The 14699-nt window shown below is 48.2% G+C and overlaps 1 protein-coding gene across 3 annotated transcripts in view; it reads right to left on the bottom strand.

Moving 5' to 3' along the window:
* Window positions 1-3083: 3083 nt before the first annotated feature.
* TMEM132E (transmembrane protein 132E) overlaps window positions 3084-14699 on the bottom strand; it is a 124588-nt gene continuing 112972 nt past the window's right edge. For all 3 annotated transcript variants that reach the window (XM_083479192.1, XM_083479191.1, XM_083479193.1), the window contains exons 6-9: window positions 13045-13250; window positions 12155-12434; window positions 8952-9143; window positions 3084-4748 (exon numbers count right to left, since the gene is read on the bottom strand). In XM_083479192.1, coding sequence (XP_083335318.1) covers window positions 3714-4748; window positions 8952-9143; window positions 12155-12434; window positions 13045-13250 — 1713 coding nt within the window. In that variant the 3' untranslated portion in view covers window positions 3084-3713. The remainder of the gene's footprint in view (window positions 4749-8951; window positions 9144-12154; window positions 12435-13044; window positions 13251-14699) is intronic.

The raw sequence follows: 14699 nt of genomic DNA, 5'->3' as shown, positions 1-14699 counted from the left end.
AATAAATGCAAAAACCCAAGCAGTAGTTTGATATTTCATCACGTGAAAACTTAGGCCGGAGTTTCATCTTAAGAGAGCCAGCAGTTAGAGCATCAGACTGGGAAACAATGGTTTGAATGACGTTCACTGGGTGACCTTGGGCCAGTCCCTGCCTCTATGCCCAACCCACCTCACAGGGCTGTTGCAAGGATAAAATGGGGAGGAGAACCTTGAGCTACGTGGAGGAAGGGTGGATTGTGTAAATGGACTAAATCAAGAAAATAAACAGGAGCTTTTTTGTGCTAACAGGACAATTCAGTGATTTACATTTTCTTAAGAAGAGCCAATCGTTGTTGCTGTTTTGTTTTGTTTTTTAAATCAGTGTCTTACATTTGATTGTATTGGCATATATTGCTATACACCACTATACACCACTTTGGAAATGTTATATGAGCAGCTGGTTTATAAATATTTATATAAATAAATAGCTACAGTACAAGGGTGGGCAACTTCACGCCCAGTGGACAAATGTGGCCCTCTAGACTGGCTGCCAGGACTCTTTCAGACCACTTCCTGCTCCCTCTCCGAATGCTTTTGCTTGGCTGGAAACCTTCCTTGAACTCAGGCTGATTTTACCTCTCCTGGATGAAGGGTAGAGAAATGTTTGTGCGAACACTTCTCTGAGTGGCTGAAATGTAGCTGGTTATAACCTAGAAGGCCCTATATGGCTTAGGCCCAGGCTAGCTGAAAGACCATATTCTCCCCTACAAACCTGCCTGGGCTCTGGGATCTTCAAGGGAGGCCATTCTCTCAGTCCCATCCCCCTCACAGGCATGCTTGGTGTGGGGCAGGGCCTTCTCGGTGGCTGCTCTCAGACTTTGCAACTCCCTCCCTAGAGAAGCCAGACTGGCTCCCTCCTTGCCAGGGGTTCCAACTTGAATATTGGGGGGGGGGCGGGCAGGTAAGCCCCTTCCAACATAATCAATCACATGACGGGGGACACCTACACTATTTGAATGGCAATCCTTATCAACTTGGGGGGGCAGCCCCCTCAAATATTTTATTGGGGGCCCGAAGGGACCTTGGCCTCTAGAATTTGGCTTCTATGCTCCTTGCTGTCCTTCCAAACGGCCTTTGGGAGCTCTTTTTTAAAAAGGGAGGGCTTTTAATTATGCTGTGCTCTTTTTACTAGCTGAATTTTAATATATTTATTTTACATTGCTTTAATTGAGAGGATGGGTCGGGGCTGTGGGGGGGGATATCCAAGGTCATGAGACTCCCCTTCCCTCCCCCTTCAGTGGTACAGTCCAGGACAGGTGACATCATAGAGTTCTACTCCATGGGCTGCCACCATTGGCTGTAGTCCACCATTAGGCTTCATTTCCCAGTTTTTCTTTCAAACATGTGACAGCAACGAAGTCCCAATGGGGAGGGGGGGGGTCATGTGTTTTTTTCATTCTGAGATTCCACCCCCACCCCTTGCAACCTGGGTCCACCTAGGAACCATACCATGTGATTTTCCTGCATGGGTAGACTGGTTCTGATCCAAAGGAAAGGGGACCTTTTGGAATGACTGACATGGAAGGGCAGTTATCCAAGGCCCACTCCGAACAATATATCCCCTGTTATGTACTGAGTTGAATAGGATCCAAACTGCAGTAGTCTGATTGGTCCTAGAACAATAGGATCCAAATTGCAGCAGTCTGATTGGTCCTAGAACAATAGGATTCAGAATGCAGCAGTCTGATTGGTCCAAGAACAATGCAGCAGCATGATTGGTTGGCAGGAACCACCCAATCATGCTCCAGATATAAGTGAATCCACAACCTGATTGGCTTACAGTAGAATTCCAGAATTAACCAATCATGTGCAGCCCATTGTGTAAATAATGTATATAAAGCAGATACTTTGAGGGGACATTCATTCATTCCTCCTCACAACTATGAGCTGAATAAAGAGCATGAAATCACTTTGCGACTCTGAGTATATTTGATCCCCCTAGTGCCTAAACCCCCTCTGAGTCTTGGAGGGTCAATCAGCCTTGTGATGTGCGCTGCCACAGACTCTCAGATATCATTGAAAGACGCCACCCCTGTCAGCAACACTTGAGTTCCAAATCCTTTTTTGGAGTCTCGTCCAAATGAATGTTTTCACCTGCGGGGACCAACACCCCTGCCTCCCCAACCCCACCCCAAACCAAGGAAAAGAAGATCAACCCAAGGAGAAATAAAGAGAGACCCATGAAGGGGGAAATGAGAATCCGGCATCCAAGAGGAGCTTGTGTTTTTTAACCAAAATGTGAAATCCAGCCCTCCTCCCACACATTGACCCACTGGGCCATAGGAAGCTGCCCTATAACACTGGTCCATGTAGCTCAGTACTGTCTACGCTAACTGGCAGCTGCTTCCCAGGGTATCAGGCAGGGGAGATTCCCAGCTTGACCTGAAGATGCTGTTGGAGTTGAAACATGGGACTTTCTGCGTGCAAAGAGATGACCTTGCCCCAAACAGCACAGCCACGGCTATCCCAATGCCCTGTTTAAGCCTTGCCTCCTAACCTGCCTCCCCCTTGTGCAAGACCTCCTTCCTTGGGTCACACAGAGGAGCTCCCTTCCCAGAAGCTCAGCTGGCAAAGAGGAATGGAAGAGAGTTTACAGGAAAGAGAGAGCATGTCCACCACCCCCCTCTCTGGAAGGTGGGTTGCATTGCCTCACTAGGGACTAGAAGCACTGCTGAGCAGAAGGGAAGGAACGCTGCAACCACCATTATGACTGCTGGTTGGGCTGCAAGGCCCACCCAGTCAGCCCACCAAGCAAGTAAATACTGGGAGGCTGTCCCAGAAAGGGAACCAGACAGTCTCTTCCAGGGACTTATTCCACTGATATATGGTGCAAGGATGTACATGCCTGCAAGGCTCCTGGTTCCAACTTTGTTCCACAACACACACACACCCTCACTGGGAAAACCAGATTGCGTATCAGGTAAACAAATCCAGTCTGGGAAGAATCGGGACCAGGTGCATGGGCAGGGCACTGCAGGAATCAGATTATGGCTTGGGCAGGCAGCACCGCTCCACACAGGTCCCACCCGATCAGACAGAATCCCTGAATATTATCTTTTTTATTTTATTTTTTATATATATAAAAAAAACAGTCAACATTTATTGTGCAAAAAAAAAAAATGAAGAAGAAAAGCCAAGGGGAGGATTGCCTTTCAGAGACGGGCGGCAGCAAAGGCAGCAGTGGTTGTTTTGGGGAGGCCAGGAGCAAGCTTCCCCCTCTCCCCCGGCCAAACCGAAATCAGGTGCAAGGACTTATCCCCTCTGTGGGGCAATTCCATATGGTGGCTCCTGAGCTCTCCACTCCTCTCGGCCTGCTTGGCGGCGTCACCCACCCCACACCCCTTTAAATACTTGGCTATGGGCAGAAGCACCAGCTGGCCGCAGCTGGCCCAGTCTCCCCCACCCAATCCCAGCGCGTCGCCTGGCACTTCCACAGTTGCGGCAGAAGCGGCTTTCCGCACATCCGGCTCCCCCTCTGAGCAAAAGGATCCATCCCCCTCCGAGGGGGTTGCCCCCCTTCTCTCTCTGAACATAGCAGGGCCAGCGGCGGGCTGGTCCACTTAGAGGAGGGCCGCAGGGGAGCCCAGCGAACGCCGGAGGGAGATGCGGCTGATCCATTCCGATTCTCCAAAGGGAGCCCCCTCCGCCTCCGGTAAGCGTGGGGCCCAAGCCTGCTATGCAATCTCCTTGATCCTGTGGATGTAGTTGTGCAGTTCCTCGGGTCCCTGGAGACCCATGTCCTGGCAGACCCACTCCAAGTCCTCCTCGTCAGCGATGGGGATGGAGTTGTACGCCAGCTCCTCGGAGGGCATGGTGGCGAAGGTGGTGAACTTGACCCGCTTCCGCTTGGAGGTGGGCGAGTTGAGCGGGTCTTCGCTCTGGTCCCTGGTGGAGCCCCCCGAGGAGCCGTCCCCCCGCCCATGCACTTGGCTCTGCACGCTGGTCTGTGAGGAGCCGCTGCTGTGGTGGTCGGCGTGGCAGCAGGTCTGGACGTTCTCCAGAGGGTTGCCCAAGCTCTCCGGCTGCGGCGAGAGGTCGTTCTGGGCCCGCAAGGGCTGCCCGTTACCCAGGAAAACCCAGTGGTGAGAGTGGTCCATGTTGGTCTGGCCTTCCGGCGGGATCCGCTTGTGACGGTACTTGAGGACGAAGACGATGCAGTTGATGAGGAAGACGAGGATGGCGAGGCAGAAGACACCCAGCAGGGCGTACATGCCGATCTCGAGGTCCGTCAGGCCCCGCGTCACCTGCACATAACCTGTGGGGATGGTGGGGAAGTCCTCGGTCGGGAGGGCGGCGCTGGGCGGGCGGCTCTCCGGGCTGGGCGGCAAGTGCCAGTCGCCTTCCACCCGGGGCGTGGTGCCAGGGCTCCCCTTCTCCCGCCCGGGCCTGCTGGGCGTTTGGACAGGCTCGTAGTCATAGGTGGGCTCCTCCTCGGAGCTGAAATGCACTCGGACGCTAGCCAGGGCGGTGGCCAGCACACTCTTCCTCTTGGTCTTCTGACAGCTCTCGCAGATCATGAGCTCGGCCCTGACCAGTTCGCCAGCCCCCTCGCCTTCGGCCATCACCAGCGGAAAGGCTCTCTCAGGCATCACTGACACCACCGCCCGGTCCTGGCTGGTCACCACCAGCGTGTAGTCCTTGGGGTCATACAAGGAGAGCGGGGCGGTCGTGCCGTCGCTGTACGACACCCAGAGGCTGAGCAAGGCCTCCTGCGGAAGAAGGAGAAATGAAAGGTGGGGAACAAACTGTGTGGAACCCCCCCCCGTCCCTTTTCACATCAGGAGCAGGAAACCTCGAAACTGTGGACTGAATGTGGCCCCCATGGGTTTCTCTGTCTGGCCCTTCAAACTTTCCCCAGGCAATGTCTCTTGGTCAGGCCACACGCCCTCTTTGGAAGCCACGCCCCCTTCTGAGGCCACGCCCTTTCGCTGGCCCAGATCCCATTCTCTTACATAAGAAGAGCCTACTGGATCAGGGCAATGGCCTACCCAATCCAGCATCCTGTTCTCACAGTCGCCAACCTGATGTCTGCAGGAACCCTGCAAGGAAAACCGGGTCACAAGAGCCCTCTCCCCTCCTGTGGCATTCAGAAGCATTGCTGCCTCCTGGAGGATGAAGCTGATGGACTATGCAGAATTAGATAAACTAACAGGAAGGATTCGAAACCTGCGGGACCAGAGATGCTCAGAAGACTGGAGTAAATTTACGGACAATTTGAAAAGTAATTGTGATGAACAGATTACGCTAGTAGGTTTGCAAGAAGTTTTGTAAGGTGCGTTATTAGAAATATTGCAAAAAAAAGAAAATGAGGGTAATTATTAAAGATATTTAAAGGTAATATGAAATTAAGAAATGCATAATAAGTGATAAATACAGAAAATCATCAGAGGTGTTGACGGAAGACCCCAAAAAATATTGTATAAGATGAGAAGTTCTGTTGTATGAATGTTAATTAATATGTTAAAAATTAATAAAAATGTATAATAAAAAAGAAGCATTGCTGCCTCCAACTGTGGAGGCAGAGCACAGCTGTCATGGCTGGCAGCCATCAATAGCCCTCCATGAATTTGTCCAATCCTTTTTTAAGCCCATCAGGGCTGGCGGCCTTCACCGCCTCCTGTGGGAGTGAGTTCCATGTTTATCTTTCACTTATCTGTCCCAAATCTGCCAACATTCAGCTCTGTTGGATGTCCACAAATTCTAGTGAGAGAGGAAAACTTCTCACTATCTTCTTTCTCCGTGCCATGCCTACCTGTATAAAGTTCTGTCATGCTCCCTCTTCCTTGCCTTTTCTCTAAACTAGTAAACCCCAAATGTGGCAATCTTTCCTCATAAGGGAGCTGCTCCATCAGGAAGAACCTCCTGACAGTAAGAGCTGTCTGACAGTGGAATGGGCTCCCTTGAGTTGTGGACTCTCCTTCCATGGAGATTGGATGACCATCTTTCATGGATGATTTAGTTGAGAGTCCTGCATTGCAAGGGGTTAGACTAGATGATCCTTAGGGGTCCCTCCCAACTCTACAATTTTATAATTCTATTATTCCATCCCCTGAATCATTTTAGGTGCCCTTTGCTGGACAGTTTATGTAAACAGAAGAGCCAGACACAAATTGTTGCCCTCTGCAGTTGTTGCCCTTTCCTTTTTCTAATATGTATTGAATTGTTAGCAGTCCTAATAAGATCAACAGAAGATACAACGGGGATGAAGGTTCAGTCTACGAGTTCCAAAATCTGTTTGTACATTGATGATGTAATGCTTTCCTTAACTCATCCCTTGAAATCTGCACCAGAAATTCATTGAAATAACAGGGAGGTTTGGTGACGTCGTTTGGCTACAAAAATGAGCTCATCCAAACCTGAAATAAATGTGTTGCAATCAATTAAAGCAAATTTGATGAAAGGGAGAGCAATTAATTGGGCAGTTATGCTGATAACGTATCTAGGAATCGGGTTGTCTTCAACCATATATTTTAAATTAAATGGAAGTTATGAAGGTTGAAAAGAGTTTTTAAAATGGACTCAGGCAGGACTCACATGGTTATGTAACGTTGCAGCATTAGAAATTCCTAGGCTACTTATATCTATTTGAAAACGTAATGGCCAAGAGTGACAAAAGGGTATGACTGAACCAGCAAAAACTACTTACAAACTTTGTGTGGCAAAAAAGAAAAAGAGCTAGCGTTCCCATGGCAACCTCGGAGACAAGCTACAACAAAGGAGGAATAAAATGTCTCGATATAGTAGATTAATATAAAGCTACACATCTAAAAGTAATAGCCCAATGGCTGAATGTCTCAAAGGTAATTCCGTGGTGTAAGTGAAAGAAGAGCTCGCAGTTATTCCATGGTTACTACAGAGAGGGGAAAGGACTCTTCTTCAATGGAGGTTTTGAAGCAGAGGCTGGGTAGACCATCTGTCATGGATGCTTCAGCTGAGATTCCTGCATTGCAGGGGGTTGGACCGAATGACCCCTGGGTGTCCCTTCAAACTCTACGGTTCTAGGATCCTGTGACAATGGATTTTTATTCAGATACAAAATCCTTGTACAGATGCAGCCTGAGATGTTTGGAATAGCTTAAATACAATGTCAACACCTAAATATATCCTTGCTCACATCTTTTCTTTTCTTTTAAACAAAGAAACCTTCTGGTGAAAGCTTTTCTGTTCTGTCAGGCCTATGCAGGCAACTGAGCACACACCTTTCCTCGGTGCTTAATTGACATCTGTTTAAAACCTTTTAAAAACATGTTTTTATGTATTTTTGTTGCAAACCACTTTGAATTTTTGAAAAATGAAATAGCAGTCTATAAACATTTTTAATATATAAAATAAATAAATAAGGTAGCAGGAAGCTAAGCGGCTAACTGGGTAAATCACAATGTAAATACATATCAAGGAACTGTAAATAATGGCAATTTCAAAACGATGGTGGGAAGGCCTCAAATGGACCTAGTTCCGCGATGCTTTCAGTGCAGACAATGGATAAGTTATGTAGAATAAAATATAACGGATGAATAAGATGGTGTGAGTTTGGAGGTAAAATGTCAAGTCCTGAGGTAATAATTTATAAGAAGGGAAACTTGAGCAGTTGTTCTATTCTTTTTTGCCTTAATACTTTGAAATCGCATCTGTGTACAAGCTTTAAAAGGAAATAATAGGGGTTCTAATTCCTCATCCGGCAGGACCTCTTTGTGTTAACGTTACAGAAAAACATTACAAGCTGCTCTCTCAATGGTCTATGACTCCACAAAGCTCGAGTAAAATTTATCCTCTCTGCAATGGGAAGTTTTGGACACATTCGGTAGATCGGTTCAATGACTGAAATCTTTTGGGTTATGTATGTTCACCAATCTACACATTGCTATAGCTCATTTTCATATCTGTAATAATTGCAATAATTTGGGTATGTGCACTTCCGACGCAACTTTGCTAATATATTCAGAAAACGATTATGAGTGTTTATTGTTGGGTTATTTTTAATTTTATATAATTGTTGCGTGCCATATGCTCTAATGTAAACAGAGATATAGCTCTGTGCAGGCATGCTAAACAGTTTGAAGATGAAAATGAATACAGTGAATAAAAACTAATCTATCTATCTATCATCTATCTATCTATAATCTTTTGGGGCAAGACAGTAGAGATGGTATCGCCACAGATATCATACGAGTTGCCATTGGATGTTCTGATAATTGTCTCAGAAGGGATTTAGACCCTTGAGAAAAACATAAAAACTTAATATGGAATTTGATAGCAGCTGATCAGACACTCATTTTGTGACAAATTTGGGGGGCGGGGAATAGAGACCCATAGCGCTGGAACGGTTAGCAAAAATATTGGGCAGCAGCTACAACATGTAAACTTAAGGAAATGATTACAGTGAGAGAAGGCAAGCAAGAGGCAGTGTGGTGTAGTGGTTAGAGCACGGGTAGACAAACTAAGGATGGGACCGGATGCGGCCCAATCGCCTTCTAATTCTGGCCCGCGGATGGTCCAGGAATCAGCGTGTTTTTACATGAGTAGAATGTGTTCTTTTATTTAAAATGCATCTCTGGGTTATTTGTGGGGCATAGGAATTCGTTCATTATTATTTTTTTCAAAAAATAGACCGGCCCACCACATGGTCTGAGGGGCAGTGGACCAGCCCCCTGCTGAAAAAGTTTGCTGACCCCTGGGTTAGAGTGTTGGGCTAGGACCACCCACCGGGTGACCTGGGGCCTGTCACTACTGCTCCTCAGAACCAACCTCACAGGGTTGTTGTGAGGATAAAATGGGGAGGGGGAAAAGTGTGGGCAGCCCCTAGAGTTCCTTGGAGAAAAAGTGGGTTCTAAATGAAAGAATGAGACAATTAATTAATTAAATCTACCCCCTCCCCCGCCCCCAATCCATGAGGGCTGCCCCAGAAGAAGTACCTGCTTGGAGAAGTTCAGAGTCTGCTGGGCTGTCGTCTTGGCCACGATGGTGTGGCTGTTCCCAGGGCTGGGGTGGAGGGAGAGGGAGAGGTTTGAGATGACCTGGGCCTTCAGTTCGGTGATGCTGACCTTCTCGTCCGCCACCGTCACCAGGGTCTCCCCAAGGACCGCCTCCATGAGCGGAGAGACCACCTACGGGAAGAGAAGTGGGCCGTAAGGAACATCTCCCCTGGTTGGGATTAGGAGGAACGCCCAGTCACATTCCTCATCGCCACCAAGGCTGGAAATTCACCAGGTGCATTTTGCACTTGGCTATTGGCCAACATGCGGCCAAGTGAAGATGCCCAGGTGCCAGGATGGTGCCCGACGTCTCCACCACCTGGAGGTGCAAGCCTGGGGATCCAACAACAACAACAACTTATGGGCTCCTTGAGCCCTTGAGACAGACCCAGAAACTCCAGCGGGTGCAGAATGCCATGGCGAGACTCCTTACGGGGTCCTCGCTGCGAGATCACATTCACCCGGTGCTATACCAGCTGCACTGGCTCCCGGTGGAGTACAGGGTCAGGTTTAAGGTGCTGGTTTTAACCTTTAAAGCCCTATACAGCCTAGGACCCTCGTACCTACGGGACCGCCTCTCCTGGTATGTCCCACAGAGGAACTTATGATCTTCAAACAAAAACATCTTGGAGGTCCCAGGCCACAGAGAGGTTAGGCTGGCCTCAATCAGAGCCAGGGCTTTTTCGGCTGTGGCTCTGATCTGGTGGAACACTCTGTCACAAGAGACTAGGGCCCTGCGGGACTTGACATCTTTCCGCAGGGCCTGCAAGTCAGAGCTGTTCCACCAAGCCTTAGGTCAGGGCACACCCTGACTCCCTCCTTTGGCAATCTTCACAGAACTCTAGCCCAATGGTTGCCATCAATTTGATTTGAATTAATTTTATAATGAAATGATTTTAGAATGTTGTATTATTTTATTGTTGTTAGCTGCCATGAGCCCGGCTTCGGCTGGGGAGGGCAGGATATAAATAAAAATTTATTATTATTATTATTATTATTATTACCACCACTCTGGGCGGATTCCAACAAATATTAAAAACACAATAAAACATCAAACATTAAAAACTTCCCTGAGCACACTAGCAACACATCCTGCAGAATTCTATCAGGTATATTTTGTCTACACAATCAGAACGAATTTCAGGAGCCCAAAAGTTGCCTTGTCCCCAAATGGCAACCAGGCCTTCTGCTTTGGTGATTGTAACCCTCGTTTAATGAGCCATTTGGCACCTAGCTTATATATCTGAGTTTCTAACACTGTGCATCACCCTTGTGGATTGCTGTAGTGCGCTCTCTGTGCGGCTGCCCTTGCCCGGCACCTAGAAACTAAGCTCAAAAAGGAAGTCTGGATGAACCCTGTGTGCTGTGTGTAAAAAAACGACGATACCTATTAAAGGGATGAATGCCATGGAATGGAAAAGTGTCAACCCACACCCCAAGCTGGGAGATCCTTTTAAAAAGCCAGAGGATAGTTCAATTGGGAGAGCACGAGACTCTTAATCTTAGGGTTGTGGGTTCAAGTCCCACGCTGGGCGAAAGACAATCCTCGTGGACCCTTCCAATTCTGTGATTTTTGATGGAGAAATTGCCTGCTGAGGTCTCTAGCTAAGCATTGCATCTCTCTTTCCAGCCCAGGCCTGCGATGCTATTGAGCCAAGCCGGAGAACAGCACCACTCCATGGCCTTCCCTTCATGCACTCGCCCTGCAAACACACACACACACAATTCTCCGAAGTACATTTCACCGGGGGAAGACACTCCGACCTTGAACTGCTCGAATCTTTGAAGGCAGCATCTGGGAGCCTGGGAATTTCTGCTTAGGAAGGCAATACAGTGCCCAGGCTTGGAACTAATTGTAGTTAAGAGATGCTTGGCACAGGCTCAAGAGGAGCTGGTTCAGGGAGAAAATGCGAGAGAGGGAGAGAGAAGGGAAGGAAGAAGGGGTGTAGGGGTGTGCAGCCAAGGAGGAAGGGGAATGTAGAGGCAGGAAAATGCAGATGAGCCCCCCTTCCCCCTTCCCACCAAGGAAAACAGATCTGTTTTCTTAGCCCTGGGATGCGTGAAGCGAGAATGAAGAGAGGGCCTCTGTTGTGGGAGTTGGGTATACTTAGCCTGGAGGAGACTGAGAGGTGAGATAACAGCCACCTTCAAAAATCTGAAGAGCTGTCACATAGAAGACAGAGGGAGCTTGCTTTCTGCTGCTTCAGAGCGGAGGACCCGAAATGATGACTTTCAATGGCAAGAAAGGGGATTCTGATGAAACTTTAGGAGGAACTTATGGACGGCCAGAGCCATTCGGCTATGGAATGGATTCCCGTGGAAGGTGGTTGACTCTCCTTTACATGAGGCTGGATGACTTTTGGAGGTCCATTTCAACTCTACAATTCTATGAATGTGTGAGAAAGGGGCCTCCGATATGAGGAGTACCTAGTGCCAGGGGAGGGGAGGGGAGCTGCAAATCCAAAGGTGCTTAGATTGTTGGGGAAACTGATGTTTACGGCTGCACCTCCTTTGCCTCCCCTAATGGAGGCAGATAACCCCTGCTCCTTAATATAGGATGTTGCTTTATATAGAACAAGGCAATTGTGTCTATCTATCTAACTAACTGGTGGAAGCTCTCCAGGTCTTTCCCCCAACCTTACCTGTAGCTGCCATTGGGGATTAAGCCTGGGACCTTTTCTCCATCACTGAATTTTTACTTAAAAGCAAGCCAAGATTCTAGTCCTCATTATTTCAAATAAAGGGCTAATTTTAAGAGGAACATAGGAAGATTCATTATACTGACGATTGGCTCATCCATCTCGGTATTGTCTACATGGAATGGAATTGGCTTTCCAGGAGATTCTAGGAATGGAACCTTAAGACATTCTGCCTGCAAAGCAGAGGCTCCGCCACTAACCTCAGATTCCAGTCCTCGTGGCCCCCAATCAAGGGCTTATCTAAATAGGAACCACGGGTCCATCTAGCTCTGTACAGTCTACACTGACTGGCAGCAGCTCTCCGGGGTTTCAGGCAAGGAGTCTCTCTAATGCCTTACCTGGAGATGCCACTAGGGATTGAACCTGGAACCTTCTGCATGAAAAGCATGTGATCTAGAAGAGAGATAGGGTCCTTTCCTTGCTGGGTACCTGTTACGCTCTTACCTTGAAGAGGGTGGTGCCAGGCTCCCGGCCAGCGAGGGTGTTGGTGTCCACCATGTGAGCCACCCGAGGGTCGTCGACCTTCATGAAGTCGCTGACCAGGTCCGTGACCTCAACCATCCACTCTGGGCCCAGCATGGTGACCACCTGGTCCGTGCCCTCCGAGGAGGTGGTGTGGAACTGGGTGAAGACCTGCAGGGTGGCATGCTGGTACTGGAGGGTGCAGCCCCGGCTCTGCCGCCGCTCTTCCTCCTCTTCGTCATCCTCGCTCTCCCGGACAGACCTGTGGGAGCCAAGGCAATTGGGTCAGCTGGCAGCTGCTCTGGTGCTCCCCCCCCCTTTTCCTAAAAAGGAGAGTTTCCACTAACCAACCAATCCAGCCAATCAGGGATTGTGCATCTGGCGTAATGACATCACGTAGCCAATCGGATTTCATGTGACGTGACATCGCAAAGTCAAATCAGAGCGATGGCTGTGCTGCCTTCCCTCACTCTAAATGGGTGGATATTTCCACCCCATTTTTATTATTTTCATTACATTATTATTATTATTATTATTATTATTATTATTATTATTATTATTATTATTATCTCTTCACCATGAGGGCCTATGGTAGGCTACAACAAAACATGCTATTAAAATTAGTTAATACCAATGTCTGAAAAAGGATGGTGCTTTTTGTAGCAGATAAGTTTCTCAAATAAGAGAGTTGCATGTCCCTGCGTGTTCTAAGGAGGTGAGCACCTAGGGGAGAATTCTGGCATGAGCTGAAGCTTCTGGGCAATGGGATCAAGAATGGCCACTAGTCTTCGCTGTGCATGCCTAGAGGCTCTCAAACATAATCCCCGAGCGGATTTCCAACCACCCCACTCCTTCCCCAACTCTTGGCTTACCTCCTATCGGGTAAGATTGGAACTCGCCACCCTTTCACCTGGCTGAGCCGAGAGTCAGAGAGCTCGATGTGCAGCGGGAGTTTGGGGACCCAGACGGTCATCTCCAGGAGGGCGGTGAGGTGCTCGTAGCTGAAGGACACCCCAGCATTCATGGAGCCCCTCGATTCTTTGCCACTCACAAAGACATAGTCGCAGCTGCTGGAAACCTGCAGACAAAACTGGTGGGTTAGGGTACCAAGGAAGAGGAAGAGGTGAGACCCAGGATGCTTTGGCCATGACAAAGCTGAATTCCCATGCTAGAGGTCACGAACTGCCTCTCACAAACTACTGGTGGTTTGTGGACCACTGTTTGGGAAAACCTTTCCTCTCATCTATGAAGCTGTCTGGTTGTTCTGGCATCAGGGATACGTGGTGTGTGTGTGTGTGTGTGTGTTAGACATTAGCTGGGGTCTATTTCTTCTTATTCCCCCGGGGCTACTTAAGCTTGCCTTCAACATCCAAGAGACACCAGCTCAGCATGTCTGCAAAGGCAATCTCAGCTCGGCATCGGAATAAAAATGAGCCCTGAAATGCATCTCTGGATATTGTGTCGTTCATCAAAATAAAGACGACGCCACAGCGCTCGCCTCCTCTGCACTAATAAACACACCCAGCCACACAGTCCGGAGCAGGCTCGCTCCCAGCCCTTCCAGGGACGACAAATAATAGCATCTGTCTTGAAATGCTGCTGGAGAAAAACTCCCCAATGCCTCGTGCTATACGCTAGCTACACTTTGGGTAACATCCATCCCTGGATGGGGAAGAAAATCAGGTTCGGGAGAGAGAAAAGAAAACCCTTCGTCTTCTTTTTAAATCTAATTTTTGCATTTTTACAAACAGAAAACAACAACAACATAAACGTATAATCCCCTTTGACTTCCCTCCCCTCCCACCGTGGCTCTTCACGTAATGATTTCCCCCTCTGCATCTCTTCCATAGCTCTACTTTTATAAATCCTTTATCACTCCATAGATTTCCATCCATCCTACCAATGTGTGTAATTGTTTACAGTAATCTTTAAAAATAAATTATAAACTTTCTCCATTCTTTATTAAAGCCAGTCTCTTCCTGGTTTCTAATTCTTCCTGTGAGTTTCGCCATCTCGGCATAGTTTATCCGTTTTCTTCGTGCAGCGCATAGTTCAACTGCGGAACTCCCTCCCACAGGAGGCAAGCTATGGCCAGCAATTTGGATGGCTTTAAAAGAGGATTGAACAAGTACATGGAGGGGAAGGCAATTGATTACTGTCTGCTGTGATGACTGTAGTTGGAGGCAGAAATGCTTCTGAAAACCAGTTGCTGGAAGGCGCAAGAGGGAAGAGGGCTCTTGTGCTCGAATCCTGCTTGTAGGCTTCCCAGCAGAGGCATCAGGTTGGCCACTGTGAGTACAGGATGCTGGACTAGCTGGGCCACTGGCCTGATCCAGCAGGCTCTCAGGTTCCAGGTTTGATCCCTGGCATTGCCAGATCAGCATCTTAAAAAGCAGGGACATCACTTTGCCAACAAAGGTCCATATAGTTAAAGCTATGGTTTTCCCAGTAGTGATGTATGGAAGTGAGAGCTGGACCATAAAGAAGGCTGATCGCCAAAGAATTGATGCTTTTGAATTATGGTGCT

The sequence above is a fragment of the Podarcis liolepis genome, assembly GCF_965112155.1.
Source record: "Podarcis liolepis genome assembly, chromosome: 16".
Classification (NCBI taxonomy): domain Eukaryota; kingdom Metazoa; phylum Chordata; class Lepidosauria; order Squamata; family Lacertidae; genus Podarcis; species Podarcis liolepis.
The sequence above is the reverse complement of the archived record's forward strand: the minus strand, read 5'-3'. Positions and strand labels throughout refer to the sequence as shown.